Below are 19706 nucleotides of genomic sequence, written 5' to 3' on the forward strand. Positions count from 1 at the left end.
ATAAATACCTATATTTTATTTAATCTTGTAAAGACTCTGAACTGTATAATTTAGAATAAAATTCCTTAAAGATCAAGAAACGTGTTGATGCAATGGCACAAACTCTATGATTCTCTGAGGATGAAACTGTGTATAACACAGCCCAATAACATTTTTCTTTCAGAAATATCACCACAATGTGATTGAAACTAGATCAAATCTGGAAACACCAACAGTACCCTTTCTGTACCGCTGCAGCCATAGATTAGCCCGTAATGCTATTCACTTTACCAGCACTGACTGCTTCATGGCTGGATATCTTGATTCATGTGCACTGAACAAATTTCATAGGGAGAAAGGGTGGTGAAGATCTACCAACACACATCAGTTTATTTCAGGATCATAATGTAGGAAGACTGCAAACATTTTTCACTCTATAGCTTTTCTAATAGTTTTGAAAAGCTTTGTCAAACCAAGAAAGTCACTGTAACAGTTATAATAAGCATTTTAATTCAGAATACTTTCTCCAAAATAAAGTTATGATGAAGCAAACTCTTCACAGCAATTGACACTTACCCAAAGGACGTGCCTAAATGTGTCCTATTTAATAAAGACAAGGGCATTTGTGAAGGACTCGTGTTTAACAGCGTCTGCTATGGTTGATTTTCAGTAATAAATATTAATGTATTCAAATTCTTCTCCATCAAAGGATTATTTAGTGAATTTGATTGGCCATAATTTTCTCTGAACTCAGTCCTTTACTGAATCCGATGCACTAACTTCACTGTGAATTGTGCCATAATACTCTCATGATGGGAAATCTCAAATAGTATGAACAGAAATTGACAGCTTCCTTTGAAATATTTATCTAGTAAAATCACTTCATATTTTGAATTAGATCTAGTACATTGTTAGTATCAAAGTTGGCAAGTTAGGTGATAAGGTCACAAGTTAGGTGATAAAATGGAAAATGGAAAATTAACTCTTCCTATTAATGTTATAGGCAGATTCATCCATATTTTAAAAAAAATCATCTGCAACCTTTTTGAGTTGCAAATGGAAAATAATTCAACTTGTATAAGATTTTTTAAAGTTGTTATCTTCACGAATCCCTAAATATTTAATCTGATCTTTTGGCCATTTAAATTAAGTATTCCTCTGACAGAGTGTAGTCTCCTTCTGTTAGAGGCATAATTTCACTTTTATCCCAATTTATTTTATAACCAGAGATCTTGCCATATTCTAGTAAATTACTTTGTAGATTCCTTAAAGAAGTCTTTGGTTCCATTAAATATACTAAAACATCTGCAAACAAACTAATTTTATACTCTTCTTGACCAACTTTACATCCCAAATCTCTGCTGAATACTTTGGCAAATGGCTCTATAGCTGTATAAAAACAAAGAATCCTTATCTGCTTGATCTTATCAATTAAAATGAAGCAGCAATCTGACCATTGGTTACTACTTTAGCTTTAGGTTCATTATATGCTTTAATCCAATTTATAAAAGTTTATCCTAAACCAAATTTATCCAGAACCAAAAACAAAAAGTCCCATTCCAATCTTTCAAAAGCATTTTCTACATCTAAAGCCACAGTGACACTTGGAACTTTTTTTTGTGCTAAATGAACAATGCTGATTAATTTGGCCACATTATCTGCTGACTGTCTCTTTTAATGAAGTTAGTTTGGTCCATATTTATTAATTTTGGTAATACTGTAATTTAGCCATCCTATTTGACAATATTTTAGCGAGCATTTTGTATTCAATAGTGAAGTCTCTATGATGAAGGCTTCAGAGGATCTCTATTGTTATTGCATTACAGCAATTATTGCTGTTGAAAATTATTCTGGAGTGTATGTGTTCTTGATGCTCGATCAAGCACTTCCATAAATATAGGAATCAGTAGGTCTTTAAATTCTTTATAAAATTCTGGTGAAAATCCATATTCTCCAGGTGCTTTATTACTTTGTAAAGAACTAATTGCCTCTTTCACTTCTAATTGTGTAAAATTAGCATTTAATTCTATTTGTTCAGCCATATTCAATCTAGGCAAATGTATCTGGTATAAATACCTATATTTTATTTCATTTTGTAAAGACTCTGAACTGTATAATTTAGAATAAAATTCCTTAAACAATTCATTTATTTCTTGAGTTTTGTAAATAATAAAATTTAGATCATTTTTAATTGCATTGATCATTCTTGATATCTGCTCTGCTTTTAATTGCCATGCAAGTACTTTGTGATCTTTCACCTAACTCATAGTACCTCTGTTTAGTTCTTGTAATCGCCTTTTCTGTTCTATAGGTCTGTAATGCATTAATATTGTAGGTTTTTTTAATTAATTAATTGTCTACGTTTATCCTTAGAACTTATTTTTTGGAGATCTTTTTCCAAAACTGTTATTTCCTGTTCTAATCGATCTACTTCTTTCATATAATCCCTCTTAATTTTTGACATCTTATAATTTGACCTCTCAAATATGGTTTCAAGGCTCCCCATATTACAAATTTACAGAGTTCAAATTTGTATCACAAAAAAATTGTATTTGTTCTCTATTAAACAGATCGGATTTCAAAGATTTTATTAATGATGAATTTAATCTCCATCTATAAACTGATTTATCTTTGGCATTGTTATCGACATCAATAAAAGCAAATGATCAGATAAAATTCTCACTTTATATTCTGCATCTAATATCCTACCTACCCTGCAAATGTGCTAAGATTAAAAATAAATCAATTCTAGAATAAGAGTCATATCGATTTGAATAAAAAGAGAAATCTTTTTCCCGAGGATGGATTCTTCTCTACACATCTATTAAATTTAAATCTCTCATCAATCAATACAAATATAGCTTTTTCTGCTTTAGATCTTGGTATTCTTCTAAATTAAAATCTCCTCCTATTAAAATATTTTCATGTGCCTCTGCTAAATTCAAAAAAGTTTCCTGTATAAATTTTTCATCACCAGATTTGGTGCATAGAGATTTAGAAGAGTACACAATTCTGAATATACTTGACAATGTCCCTGTTGGGACTATTACTACATTTTGTATTTTAATTAAAAGATTTTTTTTTCGCACCAAGATTGTCACTCCCCTGCCCTAGAGTTAAATGATGAGGCCGCCACTTACCCAACCCAGTCTTTTTTCAACTTCAAAATGTTCTTTCTCAGCTACACATGTTTCTTGAAGAAATGCCAGATTTACTCCCATTTCTTAATATGCGCTAATACCCTCCTTTTCACCTTCCCATTTAATCCATTAACATAAAAATTTTAAAATTTCACTATTTTACCCATTCACTCCTTTCTCCATCTCTGCCTGCAATCCCTCCTCCTTCAAATCCCTGATTCGATACTCAGTGTCCTGGTGCATCCCCTCTCTGGCAACCCAAGTAAGGAAAGAAAATTAAGTGTAATTTTACAACATTAAAATCATTACATTTATGGCTATATATAATCAATAAAATAACCCCCCAGTATGTGTTGGTAAAGTAGTCAACACTAACTCTCTCCATTTTAAAGACTGTGACTGAAGTCATATTTGCCCACATGACCCAACTCCTCCCAACTTCCGGTATTTTAATCTCAAAACATTTTGTATGGTTATGAACCACGCACAATGAGCAGCTATAGACAATGAACCAGACTGTGTTTAATTTTAAAACACTAATTTCTAACTCTTAAACTATAATCTTAACTTTTAAGCTATCCTTAACACTAAATCTATCCCAATTATGTGTGTGTGTGGTGGTGCGTGTGTATGCGCTAGTCTTATACCCAAAACCATTACAGTACAGGTCAACATCTAGAAAGTTACTTCAAAGTTCAGTCTTTAGAATTTAGTGTTGAAGTGTAGGCCTTTGAAATTTGATGCCCAGAATTAATGTTGAACTGATGGGAAGACGGGAGTTGTCGCTGCTACAGACTCACTAATTCTCCTTGCGTTGCCTTTGAAGAAATGTCCATCCACACTAGCTGTAGTCATAACACTCCTGGTCATTTTGTTGGCAAGATTCGAATTGGGCAGCCTCCACAAAGCTTCCAAGACCCTGGCTCTGCTCTCCAAGTAACCTTCACTGTTAGTCACAATCAAAATTAAGCTCTTTACTTCCCAAAAGACTCTCCTGGCACAGGTCAATCCATTAAAAAGGCCCAGTCATTCACAGAGCAGGCTTTGCTCTGAATTCCACAAAAATGGCTGGTCACAAGAGCTGCTTCCAAAAGATATTTACACTTCAGGATCAGAATGGTTCTCCCCTGCAAAATCACAATGTCTTGAATGTATCGAATCTGGAACAGACTATGACAAGCCTTTCTTTAGTTCTTCCAATGTATCGAATTGTTGCTAGGCTGTGATTGGTGTTGTGATGGTGCTTGTGTGAAATATTAAATGTTAACTGTGACCATTCAGTTCCTCTAAACAGAAGCTCATAATATATTGAAAAAGAAAAAAAAAATCAAGAAGGTTCAATAAATCCCAAGGATTAACAATAGAAAAGTAAATGAGATTTTAAACTAGCCATTCATTACATACTACCAAGTAGTATAATCCCTTCAGAAATGTCCACAACTGTTATACTTCTGACTCTTTATTCGCTCTAAATTATTGGAAGATTTTTCACAAAATCTTCTGCTTGCTCAAAGCACGAAAATAAGTTGTTTTCGCCTCCAGTTAAGAAAATCTTCAAAGTTGTCAGATGGCGCAGCACTATTCTGAATCTCTTTTCCCAAAGAATCTTCTTAACTGGATTAAATTCTCTTCTTTAATAAATCAGCATTTATATCAGGGTAAAATAGCACTCTACCCCTGCATACACAAGTGGACTTTTCTTTGCTCTTACTGCTGCTAAAGTCATGATCTTTTCTCCATATTGATATCGCAGAAACTTAATCACCACTGAATGTGGGTTCTGATTCAGAAGCAGTTTTGGTCTGAGAGCTCTATGTGCTCTTTCAATCTCAATACGATTCTCAAAATATGCTTCACCCAATACTCTCGAATCCATTTAGCAAAAAAAAAGATTTTGGATATTGCCTTTTCACTCCTTCTTTAAGGCCCACTATTTTGATGTTGTTCCTTCTACTAACATTTTCCAATATATCTAACTTTTGCTGGAGATTCTGATTTTCCTTAACTAAGGCAGTATTAGAATCTTCCACAATAGTAACCTTCATATGTAACATCCATATGTTCCACTTCTTCATTTTCACATCCATCTTGTCAATTTTCTTTTTCAATTTATTAACAACTTCCACAACTCTATTTCTCTTCTCACTTCTCTTCTCATTTCATGGAATTCTTTAATTAACATTTCCATATTGGTTATATCTTTTCTTTGGTTATTTATTTTAAGAGCTTTAGATTCTTTCAATACCTCCATTTCCATTAATTGAATGTCCTCTTCAATTTCTTCACTGCTTTTCCGTTGAGAGCCCAACACTTCTTCTCCTTTCTGTAACAATCTTTTGGAAGGACCTGGTTTTTTCGGGCACGTGCATTACGCTTCTGGGTTTTTCTTCATCATCATCTCCCCTGCACTGCAGAGGAGTGACGTTGTTAGAGGTTCCCTCAGCTAAAGCACTTACCCAGGGAGTAGATTGTATGCTAAGTCCCCACTTCTGAGTCTCTGCGGGGCTCTGATCCTTCTTGATCTTCTCTTCGTTTCAGTCTAGGAAAGGCAGCTGTTATTTTTTTTTCTTTGGAGACATGTTGAACGTAATGTAGGAGTTTAAAAGTATTTTTAAGATGTTTGATAACTTAAAACTTCTCTTAATCTATACTTTTTTTTAAACTAATTCCCAGGAGGGTTAGGTTCTTGCCTTCTAACCCTACGGCATCATGTGACGCCACCCCCCCCCCACCCCGACCATGCACTTCTTTTTTATAAAAAGGAATAAGGGCTGGGACAACATCAAGGGCTGAATGGTCAATACCATCTTAGTTCACCTTCCCTTAAGAATCAACTAAATAAAGTAGCAAAACTTTATCATGCACGTTATTCAAAGACTCATTTACCCCCAATTCCTTATATTTTAACATTAGTGGTGGACTAGCCTCGCCAAACGAACCCAGCTCAGCGCGGACATTGGCGACTTCAGGGGTTTCTACGAGGCTCTAAAGGCTGTGTACGGCCCCTCACCCCAAGTCCAAAGCCCGCTGCGCAGCTCAGACGGCAAAGTCCTCCTCAGCGACAAGATCTCCATCCTCAACCGATGGTCAGAACACTTCCAATCTCTTTTCAGTGCCAACCGCTCAGTCCAAGATTCCGCCCTGCTCCAGCTCCCTCAACAGCCCCTAAGGCTAGAGCTGGATGAGGTTCTCACCCTGGATGAGACATATAAGGCAATCGAACAACTGAAAAGTGGCAAAGCAGCAGGTATGGATGGAATCCCCCCAGAGGTCTGGAAGGCTGGCGGCAAAACTCTGCATGCCAAACTGCATGAGTTTTTCAAGCTTTGTTGGGACCAAGGAAAACTGCCTCAGGATCTTCGTGATGCCACCATCATCACCCTGTACAAAAACAAAGGCGAGAAATCAGACTGCTCAAACTACAGGGGAATCACGTTGCTCTCCATTGCAGGCAAAATCTTCGCTAGGATTCTACTAAATAGAATAATACCTAGTGTCGCCGAGAATATTCTCCCAGAATCACAGTGTGGCTTTTGCGCAAACAGAGGAACTACTGACATGGTCTTTGCCCTCAGACAGCTCCAAGAAAAGTGCAGAGAACAAAACAAAGGACTCTACATCACCTTTGTTGACCTCACCAAAGCCTTCGACACCGTGAGCAGGAAAGGGCTTTGGCAAATACGAGAGCGCATCGGATGTCCCCCAAAGTTCCTCAACATGATTATCCAACTGCACGAAAACCAACAAGGTCGGGTCAGATACAGCAATGAGCTCTCTGAACCCTTCTCCATTAACAATGGCGTGAAGCAAGGCTGTGTTCTCGCACCAACCCTCTTTTCAATCTTCTTCAGCATGATGCTGAACCAAGCCATGAAAGACCCCAACAATGAAGACGCTGTTTACATCCGGTAAACAGATGGCAGTCTCTTCAATCTGAGGCGCCTGCAAGCTCACACCAAGACACAAGAGAAACTTGTCCGTGAACTACTCTTTGCAGACGATGCCGCTTTAGTTGCCCATTCAGAGCCAGCTCTTCAGCGCTTGACGTCCTGCTTTGCGGAAACTGCCAAAATGTTTGGCCTGGAAGTCAGCCTGAAGAAAACTGAGGTCCTCCATCAGCCAGCTCCCCACCATGATTACCAGCCCCCCCACATCTCCATCGGGCACACAAAACTCAAAACGGTCAACCAGTTTACCTATCTCGGCTGCACCATTGCAAGGATCGACAATGAGATAGACAACAGACTCGCCAAGGCAAATAGCGCCTTTGGAAGACTACACAAAAGAGTCTGGAAAAACAACCAACTGAAAAACCTCACAAAGATAAGCGTATACAGAGCCGTTGTCATACCCACACTCCTGTTCGGCTCCGAATCATGGGTCCTCTACCGGCACCACCTACGGCTCCTAGAACGCTTCCACCAGCGTTGTCTCCGCTCCATCCTCAACATCCATTGGAGCGCTTTCATCCCTAACGTCGAAGTACTCGAGATGGCAGAGGTCGACAGCATCGAGTCCACGCTGCTGAAGATCCAGCTGCGCTGGATGGGTCACGTCTCCAGAATGGAGGACCATCGCCTTCCCAAGATCGTGTTATATGGCGAGCTCTCCACTGGCCACCGTGACAGAGGTGCACCAAAGAAAAGGTACAAGGACTGCCTAAAGAAATCTCTTGGTGCCTGCCACATTGACCACCGCCAGTGGGCTGATAACGCCTCAAACCGTGCATCTTGGCGCCTCACAGTTTGGCGGGCAGCAACCTCCTTTGAAGAAGACCGCAGAGCCCACCTCACTGACAAAAGGCAAAGGAGGAAAAACCCAACACCCAACCCCAACCCACCAATTTTCCCCTGCAACCGCTGCAACCGTGTCTGCCTGTCCCGCATCGGACTTGTCAGCCACAAACGAGCCTGCAGCTGACGTGGACTTTTTACCTCCTCCATAAATCTTCGTCCGCGAAGCCAAGCCAAAGAAGAACATTAGTTAAAATTGGCAGTTGGTGAAATACTCAAAGCATTTAAAATTACTTTAGTGATAAATGTCTAATTCTGAAATGTACTTGAAAGGCTGTATACACAGGATAATCTCTGTAAATACTTCAAATCATATTTCCTTGTGGTGATCTATAGTATCACCAGTATTTCAGACATTAATGAATCACAAATTCATTACTAAAGAAAAAGCACCGTAGCTCATATTTATCTATTTATATACACATTGTAAAATGCAGCAAAGTCCTTTCCCCTTAACAGAAAAATTGTATTTCAAATGAAAGCAAGGGTGAGAAAGAGAGTATTTGAACTTTCTTGGGATTGGGGATATAGAGGACTAAAAATTCTAAGGATTCAGAATTAAGAAACAAGACATTTGTAGCATTGTGAACTCTGAAAATGTCCTTTTCTGCTTTCTATAATTAAGGATGAGACCAGTAAGGTGATCGCAATGCTTTGGGCTAATTGTTATATGCACGGACTGGAAAACTGTTTTTTCCTGAATAAAGATGTCATTTAAGAAGATTCCAAGCTTGGGGGTTGGGGGGGGGGGGGGGGTGGGCGGTGGTGGCTGGTGGTGAGGGAGGAGAAGAGAGAATTCCATGGATCTTTTACAAGAGAAATTTAAGAAACCTATTTACATTTATCCAAGATACAAAACAGCTTAATCATTACATTTAACACTTGACAAAAACTACACAAAGGAGACATCTTAATACAGTACTGGAAATAAAAGCATTTAAGGTCTTTCCTCAAATAAGGAATAAAAGCAGCAAGGGAATCAAATAAACCCAAGTACTTTTACAGAAAGTAATTTGACTCCATAGAGAAGACTGAAATACAAGGTTTGGCAAAGATTATTATTCATAAAGTTAAAAATTAAATTTCTTTAAAAAATTAAGAGCCTGTCCATATTTGCACAACATGGATAAAATTCATGCATCATTTTAGTCGAAGCCATTTGATTCTGTCATAGAACTGTATTAATATTTTCATGGTTGTCATCCAAACAATACTACATAAAGCATTGGTGATATTTCAACATATTGCAAAGGAATCACTGAACTGAACATCATTGACAAGAGTAGGTAAACTTCTGCAAAACCTACATCTATTTATCTTAACAAAATACATTCTGCACGCCATTACCAACATTTTAATTTCACTAATTTACAGTATTATTCACAAGTATTCAGATTTTCTTAAAATTTGACCCATGAAACAAAACCTCCTCTAGATGTTGTATTTTTGGCAAATATAATGGTATTGAACAACATCAGGTACAACCTACCAGAAGAAATAGTATTATCATAAATCAATTTCTATTCATCCAATTAAATTTTAAACTTGTTTTGAAAAGTTCATAGCAGCAAATTTTCAAATCCATTAACTTAGCAAATGAATAGCAAAAGATTTTCAAAATTTCTGACTCTCGACAGTTTAGGCCCACAACTGGTTTATTCTTTGCAACAGTGGCAGAAAGGGGTGTGGAAGATAATCTACATTCCATCTTTCTTAAATTAGTTCAGAAAAATATAAATTGTTTCAATAAATTTATTACAGAAGAAAATTTACATACAATTTAAAAAAAAAAATCAGTAACATAACTAAAATCTTCAATAATACAAGTCTGTACACTTGAGGTTTTCAAACCAAGACTGATTCCCCCAAATCAAGGAATAATTTCCTTTCAGCCAAAAAAAGGGTAATTTTGAATGCCTCCGTTTGTTTGTAGCTAATAATCATGTTAACACAAGAACCCACCCATGCCATCTAATCTAGCCTCATACAGTTCCCTCCATAGACACTTTTTTTTCTCCTTTATTTGCCCCTGTGCTCAAGTTTTAAATTTAAAATTAAACAATTCACATGTAATTAAAGTGGTCACCAGATTTTACTCAAGGTTATTTGCATACTTTTTGGTTTGACCATGTAGAAATTATTGCACCTTTGAAACAGAGTACACTCATTTCAGGGCACCATAATGTTGGGATTGTTGGTTTCACAGGCGTTTGTCAGTGCTTGGGTATGTTTAATTGCTTCATTGGTGTAGGTATAAGAGAGCAAGCTTTTGATTACCGTTGGCATCTGTAGATGCCATTTTTCAACATGACGACCAGAGTTGTGCCCAATGAAAATTAAATAAGCCATTATGAGGCTGACAAACAAGAATAAAACAGTAAGAGCCATCACCCAAAGTTTAGGATGACCAAAATTAACAGTTTGGAACATCAAAGAAAAGAGCAAACTGGTGAGCTTAGTGATCGCAAAGAAGGCCAGTAGCCCAAGGAAGATCTCCACTGCCGATGACAGAAGAATCCTCATCAAAATGAAGAAAAATCCCCAAACTTATGTCTGATAGATCAGAAACAGTCTTCAGGAGGCAGGTGTGAATACATCAATGACTAATGTCCACAGAAGACTTCATGAAAATAAATAGAGGCTACACTGCAAACCACGACAGAAGGCATTCCTTTATGCCTCCACACTTTGCTCTAGCCATCACTCTGATAGCGGTATTTTGGTCTCATTTGGCCACAAGACCTTTTTCCAGAATTCTGGAGGCTCATTTAAATACTTCTTGGCAAACAGTAATCTGCCCATCCTTTTTGTGACCAACTAGTGGTGCAGTGATATGTCTGCATTTCTTTTCATGAAGTCTCCTGCAGACAGTAGTTATAGGCATATCCACACCTGCCTCCTGAAGAGTGATTCTGATCTGTCGGACATACTTGGGGATTTTTCTTCATTGTGATGAGAATTCTTCTGTCATCAGTAGTGGGGTCTTCTTTGGCGACCAGTCCCTTGGCAATTACTGAGCTCACCAGAATGCTCTTTCTTCTTAACGATGTTCCAAACTGTTCATTTTAGTAAATCCTAAGGTTTGGTGATGTCTGTTTTATTCTTGTTTTTCAGCTTATTTGATTTTCATTGGCACAACTCTGTTCTTCATGTTGAAAACTGGCAGCAACTACAGACTCCGTAAGAGACCAAAAGCTGAGAAGCAAGCGTAGGTGACTTACAGCTGCACCAATGAAACAATTAAACAAACCTGAATACTTACAAACACCTGTGAAGCCAAATGTCCCAAACATTATGGTGCAATTTCTACATGGTCAAACCAAAATGTATACAAATAACCTTGAATATAATCTGGAATGTGCACTTCAATTACACATGAATTATTTGATTACAAGTTTAAAGTTGTGGACCACAGGGGCAAATAAAGGAAAAATGTCTTATGGAGGGCACTGTAACTCCCCTCAGCTCCAGCCTCATTCTGGTAAATCTGCATTAGACAACCCTTAAAATAATCGATACAGCCTTTCTGGGAGAAGGCTCCGAGAACTTAAAGCAATATACTCCAGAAATGGTCTAATTTGAGGGTAGACTCATTCCTTTGTTTTCCAACATTCCCCCGACCCATGAATGAAAGTTAACAAACCATTAGCCTATCATTATTTATGCAATTTTGGAAAACAATTTTTTTTTGGTTCCTTTTGAGAAAAGCCAGTATTTAGTGCCTATTTTCTACTGCCTTCAAAAAAAATGGTAGTGAACTACCTTCTTGATTCACTATAGATTGTTCATAAATATCTGACCTTATGACACAAGGAAGAGCATTAGTGAACATGCTGAAGATGGCCAAGCGTAGAAAACTGCCATGTGAAACAGTAGTTCTGATTTTCCAAGGCTGAAATGATCGAGTGTCCATAATCACACCAGCTTTATGCAAATAGGATTCTGGACATGAAAGTATTTTTGCACAATGACTTTTTAAAAAAAGTTTCTGGATGCCAAACAATTTATGATATTGCTGACAGTTACTTGATGTTGGGAATTCAAATTATGGTCCATGGTGAAATAAAGATGAAACCCAAACTCAGTAAATGGGTTACTGGAAGTACTAGTATTGTTGATGCAATAATTCTGTAGACTGACAATGGTAAATAGCCAATGGATTTGTTCTGCTCTAGTAAGCAATAAACAACAGGGCTATTTTCATCATTGTTGGGTGTCGTAACTGTGCTCAAGTATCTGGACCACAGGTTTAACTAATTTTCAAGTGGGTGCTCTCAGAACTGCAGCTGGGAAGTAGTCTGGTTCCACCGACTTCATTCTCTCCTCGGTCATAATTCTTAGACTTTAACAATTCTTTGATCAGAAGTGCATCAGTTTGAACAACATCCGGCTGCTTCGCTAAACAAATATGGTGCTTTATTTCTTTTAATTAATTGATAAATACAGTGAAAAAGATAGAACATAGCACAAATATCTAGGGGACACTGATAATTATTTTCTGCTGATTGAAATGTATACCCAAAATCTGTCTCAATGATCTTCCATTTACTAATCAATTTCCTGCCTTTGAGACACATTTCTGCTTTTGTGTGCAATTTTTCTAACAATGTTATGAGTTGAAAAATCGACATGCAAAAGCATCACTAGAACAAATACAGCCATGTGGCAAATAAATAAATCAATCCAGTTCATAATTTTTGGCTCAGCATTCTGCCATGCAAGCTCAGCAAAAATTCTGATGCACAAATTTGAAATGAATAATGCTATTGATTACACTTCAAACAAACATATCAAATTAATCCTTCATCAAAATGAAGATGGCATCAAACTTACCTCCCCAAGCATTGGCAACAGAGGATGATATTGCTGGGGTGCTCTGCACTGTTGGTACAAAAGCTGACTGCATATTGAAGATGTCACTGGAAAGACTGGGTGCACTGTATAAGAAACCAAAAAATTTCAAGTTAAGGCTACATGAAGATTTCTCATATAAAAGTTTGTTCTGACACTTCGAGATTGAAAGTACAAACGCAGGAGGGTAGTGCTCAGTAGTTATCCACATATCTGTGGATTTTTGACGGTTTGAATTCATATCTGCATACTGAATCCATTGAGAAAGTAATATCATCCAGTACTTCTGCAGTGGTCTCCTCTACATAGAGAGTGGACACAGACTGGGAGATAGTTTCGTTGAGCACCTTCACTATGTTTGCTGCAATGAGGGACCTCCCCATGGACAATCATTTTAATTCTAGACACCCCTGGCATCATGCACTGCCAAACCAAAGCTACCTGCAAATTGGAGGAACACCATCGAATGTTCTCTCAGAGCATTTTCAAAGTAGACAGTAGCAACATCAATTCTCCAGTTTCAATTAAACCCCTCCCACGAGCTCCCATCGACTCTTTTTTTTCTCCTACCCATATCCACCTACGACCTGTACTCCTCCCCCTTCTCCCAACCTTTTTATTCAGCCACCTGCCTACTGCCTGAAATGTGAGCTACCTTCCCACAGATGCTGTGCAACCTGCTGAGTTTCTCCAGCACTTTTAAATATTATTGATTCATTCAATGTTTTTCCTTTGAGATGATTTAGACTGGCTTATGGCAATTTTAAATTTGACATCTAATTACTGCTATTTGATGGATAACTGCACATTTACTGACATCAGCGCAATAACACTGCAATTGCATCGTTGAGACTGAATTCAATGCTGTAGCCATAAAGAAAGTGTCAAGCAAAATCAGTTAGAATTGTCATTTTTTCTTCCCTACGCATCTAAATGGATGCATGACCTTTACCAAATCAACTGTTTGCATGAGATTTCATTCCACTTACATAATATAATTTTTTAAATTATATTTTTTTCCCTCCATTATCATTCTTGTATTCTACAAAGAAATATTTGCAACTAGATTTTTACTGCAAATATGCAACCATCAGCATGTTTAATCTTCAGCAAAGGATGGAGGATTGGAATTGGTGAGGAACCCCAATTAAGTCAGAGAAAATTGCAAATTAAAATGTATATACAGGTCGAGTAACCCTTATCCGAAATGCCTGGGACTAGACTTTTTTCGGTTTTTGGGTTTTTTTTGTACTTTGGAACAATGGAACTAAGCAGCATCAGCTTAATATCTTTATCAGCAATAACAAAAACAAACAAATGCCAGGCTTTTTAAGCACCGACATGATGCCACAAGTGAAAAATTCACATGAAGTATAGTACTTACCAAAGGAAAAAAAAACTTGATCTCTTATAAAGGACCACCTCCCCACTGTCACCGACGGTCCCCAACATTTCCCCACTGCTGCCAGTCCAGCACCACTGCCACCCCCCAACAACTGTTGCCGCTGGTCCTTACACCTGCCTGGGAGCCTGAGGTTCTCGCTCCTGCCCAGGAGCCCAAGGTGGCTTCTTTGGTGCAGACAGCACTGTACCCGATATTGAAAACTGAGTCGCTGTCTCTGGCTGTAGCTGAAGACTTGAACCCAGTTCCGGTCAGAAGCAAAAGGTTTTTCTTTTAAAAACTGTTATTGTCATCAAACTGGTACCAACAGAGCATTAGAACCCCGGGCAATTTAAGTGTTGATTTCCCCCCCCCCCCCCACTTGTGACAGCATGTCAGCACTTTTTTTAAAAAAAATCAATTTTTGGATCTTTTTGAATCTTTGGATAAGGGGTACTTGACCTGCAGAAGCATCTTGACAACAAGACTAACTTTATTTCTACAATCCAATTCCTGATCATTTGCTTTATTCTTTGTATTATAAATTGACAAAAACGTGTCCAAAAAAAAAACAATTTTCAGCAAATAACACAGTGTTATTTAAATTAAAAGACATTCACCTGTTTGTACTTGTTACTGGTGTGGAGACTGAGAATAGATCAACTCCTGCTGTTGTACTGATACTCCTTCCTGATGTGGAGCTTGGAGATACAGTGGTGGATGCAGTTGCTGACTGGGGTTGTATAGGTACCTCTTTTTGCAGCTGCTCCTGTTAAGAGAGTCTCAAGTCAGATTTCTCATGATGACTTTGAATTTAAAAAAAATACATGTATGGTAAATAAAAATGAATTCAATTGTTAATGAATAAAAATACATACCTGTATCGAAAATCCTGGTAGAATGGTATCACACTTTGCCTACATAAGCAGAGATTAGAGATTAGGTTTTGCTAGTTGGAAGGGTTGTTTCTCAGTTCAAACAGTTTCAAATTTTGGAGCATAGTTTTGTGACAAAACAACGATCAAGCCAAATGCTCGCCCTCGAACACATCAAGCACTTGGTTTGATTGTTCCTCAATAGGATGTCCTGTTTTAATTGGGCATCTTGAGTATGGCCCTTAATATAGTTTAATGACACCTTCACAGACACACTTATTACATTCTGTCCCGTCCATGCCCTTCAGATTCTGGGAAATCCAGTGAGTGAGGGAAGTTGGTCATCAACTATTATGACATTATTACATATTATTCTATGACATCCTTACTATTTACTCCTCTAAATTTTATAGTGGGAAAGAGGCACATATAAAATAATTCAATCAGCTGTGATCAGCCCTTTTTTGTTTCTGAGTTCCAACCATTTAAGCTTACTGGATCATCACACAAGAAAATCAAGTCCAACTACTATTATGATGTTCTCTCTAATCAAAAATGCAATTCCCTCACCTTTCGCACCTCCTCCAACATGTCGGTAGCATCTGTAACCAGAATATTGAGCTGCTATCCCAGCCCCCGTCAGCCACATTTCCGCTATGGCTATAATATCCGAGTCCTAAATACTAATCCATGTCGCGAGATCATCTCCCTCACTCGAGAGGTTTCTCGCATTAAAACATTGGATGTGTCATTAAGATTTCTTTTGGGCTTCCATCTTATTTGGCATATACAGTACAACTTTGATTATCAGAAATCAGATTCTCAAAAATTTTTAAAAATTTCGGATAAATGAGGATATCCAAAACAAATCAGCAATCCTCATATATACAAAACTTTTTTTTGGAGCTGAACTGACCTCACAGGTTGAAAAAAATTCACTCCACATGAAATTAAAGCGATGATTGTCCTTATTTCAGGTAACTCCCTCCTCTTTCTCTTTCCATTTCTTCTTTACCTTCCTGTATTGACTTTTATCTCCAACTCTCCCTCTCAGATTGTGTGCCACTGTCTCCCAGTCTAAAGTGGTCAGAAGAATCCTTTGTCCTGGCATCATCAAGGAGAGTGGGCTCCCGGGCAGGAGCGGAGACCTCGGTGAGGAGGTGGAGGTGACTGTCAGCAGCGGTTGGGAGGGGGAGAGTGCGCAGGTGAAGACTGGGTCTGTTCGGGCTCTAACATCGAGAACCAGGACACAAAGCAGGAATAGCTCCAGCCGGAATGAGCCCACGAGGAGACAGGAGTCTGCTGACTTGCCAATAAGTGTTCCACCAGACCGGGAAGCCTCCCTGGGGATTAGCGGTGGGGACATGTCAGGGATTGGTGGCAGCGTTGCAGCCAGCAATTTTTGGGTGAGAATTAAACATTATTTTAATGCTTAAAAAGCCTTCCCTTGTTTAGTGTTTAAACATTTATATGTGATTTGTGTTGCTACTAGGCTGCTTTAAAAAAAAAGACCAGTTATCTGACGTAGGTATGGTCCTGAACATTTTGAATAATCGGAGTTGTACTGTAGTAGTTATTTACTGGGTATGTTAATTTGTTGCCAGTTCTAATTGACAAGGAAGCAGTTACCAAATTTACCTCCTCACAATTGGTGAATGAATGGTTCAATTCTTGAATGTTTGACATGTATTACCAACCAGCTAAAACATGTAATAAAATAGAAAATATTAATACATTCTGAATTGATACAAAATGCATGACTTCTCAAAGCATTTCTCAATCTCAAACCAATTTCTAACTTCAAAACTCCTTTGTTACAAATGAATCTAAAATCTAACAGAGTACCTACTATCCCACATATTGCCCCCCCCCCAAAAAAAGTCCCTAACCTCATCCCAAAGCTTGTAACCTGAAGATCAAAGATCTAAGAATTGTTGAAAAGATAGAGCTTTAAGCATCCCAAGTTAAACAGGAAAGTCTTCAGATACTGGGATTGTATCACAATACACAAAAATGCTAGAGAAACTCAGCAGGTCATGTAGCATCAGTATTCCAAAATTACATTAAGATGCTTTAATGGAGGAGGAGTCACGTGATGGAGTAGTGGCCGGTCGGGTAAAACCAGCCCTCTCCAGAAAAAAAGTTAGGAAAAGACAAAGCTCGACAAATATAAAATATAAGACATAGAAGATAAAGTTACAGAGAAGAGAAAGATGGCACCCATGAAAGAGAAAGTAAAAACAACCGAAAAAAAAAAGTCACCGGAGAAAAAAGAAGGCGGCTTTACCTGCATGAAGGAACAGGGAGCTGTGGTGGCGAGGAGAACCCGATCCCTGAGGTTGATGCCTTCCCTGCGGAGTCACGACCTCCCGACTGGTGGACTTCAAAAATGGCTCTCGGAGCCAAACAAAGTGCGCAACTGCGCAATCAAAGGAAAAAGAAAACACCGACAGGAGGGGACTCAGCAGAGGATCAGACAGCCACAGCGCGACCAGCTGAGGGACGTCCGACAGCAGGACGCTCAGCTGGAGGATGAGGATGGCGGCAGGGGAGGGAGCGAGGAAACAGACGAGGGAGAAAGACGGCGGGGTGACCGACAAGAGGATCAACGGCAAGAGGCCCGAAAGACAGGCAGCCCAGGAGGGGAGGACCAACAGCAAGAGGCCCAGCAAGACGAGGCCCGACAAAGAGATACAAGCACCTCATCAGGAAAAACAGAAGAGACACAGACACAAAGAAGAGAAGAAGACACAAAAACAGGTACAGACATAGAAGAAAAGGAAAACGATGACCAAGATCTTCACAGAGAAATAAAAGGTAAAACAGAGGGACAGAATATAGATAAAGCCTTTTGTGAAGAACAAATGAGATCATTAAAAGAATGGTGATCATTAGAATTTACTGCAATTAAAAGAAAAATGAAAAGAACAGCAGATAAAATGCAAAGTTTAAAACTGGTCATGACAGAAATAGGGAAAAGAGTAGAGAATGTGGAAGAACGGGAAACGGCTGTAGATATGAAGTAAATGACAAGAGAAAAATTGCAAGAAAGTGACAAAAAAATTAAAGAGACACAAGAGTTGTTATCTCAGAAAATTGATATGTTGGAAAATTATAGTAGGCGAAACAACATAAAAATAGTGGGCCTGAAGGAGGGTGAAGAAGGCACAAACATGAAAGAATTTATAAAAGGATGGATCATGAAGGTCCTGGGAATGACAGAAATGCAGGAAGAAATGGAAATAGAAAGGGCACACAGAGCACTAGCTCCGAAACTGTAGACACATCAAAAACCAAGATCCATCTTAGTAAAATTTTTGAGATATATGACAAGAGAAAATATACTGGAATGGGCAAGGAATAAAGTTAGAGAAGATTGGAATACAAGGGACAGAAAATTATTTTTTTACCCAGACATAAGTTTTGAACTCTTAAAGAGGAAGGAGTTTAATACAATGAAAACTATATTTTATGGAAAAAAGGTTATGAATTCATGTTAAGACATGCAGCCGTGCTTAAAATCGGGGAGCAAAACAGACTGTTCTCGGATCCGGAGGAAGCACAAAAATTCACAGAACATTTGCAGGACAGATGAAGAGATGTAACAAGAATGAAGAACGGCAATAAAGTATATATAAAGATGTAAAAACAATGTATATATAAAGGACTAAAGAGGGAAAAGAGAAGGGAAGGAAGGAAGGGGGTAAAAAAAAAAAGCTTTGTTACATGTGTAAAAAAAAAAGTGTTTTCTGGGGGTGCTGGGGGTTGAGGGAATAACTGTCACTGCAAAATCAGTTGACGTTTGCGAACAGGATCGCAATCCAAATGAAAAGGGGAGTTGTGGTTGCCCGGCAAGGGACAAGGGGCAACTCAGAGAGGGGGAGCATTTGGAGTTAAGGTATTATTGGGTGTGGGAATTGTTGAAGTATTTTATGTTTTAAATGTGTTGTCGTATAAAGAGTATAAAAAGGGAAAACTAAGAGATGAAAATGGGAAAAAGGGGGATGGAGGTGGCGAGAAAGCGGAAAAGAGGTGTAAGCAAGATATAAGTTGGCCACGTTGAACGATATGACTATAAACATTAATGGAATACTGTAATGGAGGATTAAAACCATGTACCCAGATACTTTTTGCTTATGTGGAACTGACGACACTGGGTCCACACGCAGGTGACCTTACTTTCAGAACTAGCAGATGTAATTAAACTCAGCCATGGGGACTTATCTGAAGATACACTTTGAAATGGAATTCCACTGTGAGGCTCAGGGAAAGCAGTTGTCAAATGCAACACTCTGAAATTGACGAATTGGTCACAACCTGTCTTGCTCGAGAAGTTTTAATAAGTCTTTGTATCTACGAGATAAACCAGGAAATCATAACATCCTGGTTCCATAATAATTAATCTTCTAAATTGTAGAATATAATGTTCAGTTTTGATTTTGACTGACAAATATTAGAAGGAGTAGGCGCATGATTAATTGTTTTTGGGGTATATAAGCCTGTGGTCCTGTACTGAAGTTTAGACTCTCCGAGGGGTGGGAACACCCCTTGTCAAGAAGGAAGAACAGCCAGAGTCCGAGCAACGTCCCGGTCGGGGGAGGTGGAGAAGCTGCTACCAGCACCCTGACAACCTACTACAAGTGTGCAGTCGTTGCCTCGCTTCGGCAGTTGGGACCAGTCCAAGCGT

The 19706-nt window shown here is 38.5% G+C and overlaps 1 protein-coding gene across 7 annotated transcripts in view; it reads right to left on the reverse strand.

The window, feature by feature from the left end:
* LOC138740411 (phosphatidylinositol-binding clathrin assembly protein-like) overlaps positions 1 to 19706 on the reverse strand; it is a 98145-nt gene that overhangs the window by 22761 nt on the left and 55678 nt on the right. For all 7 annotated transcript variants that reach the window (XM_069893004.1, XM_069893003.1, XM_069893001.1 and 4 more), the window contains exons 11-13: positions 15023 to 15061; positions 14765 to 14913; positions 12746 to 12849 (exon numbers count right to left, since the gene is read on the reverse strand). In XM_069893004.1, coding sequence (XP_069749105.1) covers positions 12746 to 12849; positions 14765 to 14913; positions 15023 to 15061 — 292 coding nt within the window. The remainder of the gene's footprint in view (positions 1 to 12745; positions 12850 to 14764; positions 14914 to 15022; positions 15062 to 19706) is intronic.

This window comes from Narcine bancroftii, chromosome 8 (assembly GCF_036971445.1).
Source record: "Narcine bancroftii isolate sNarBan1 chromosome 8, sNarBan1.hap1, whole genome shotgun sequence".
NCBI lineage: Eukaryota > Metazoa > Chordata > Chondrichthyes > Torpediniformes > Narcinidae > Narcine > Narcine bancroftii.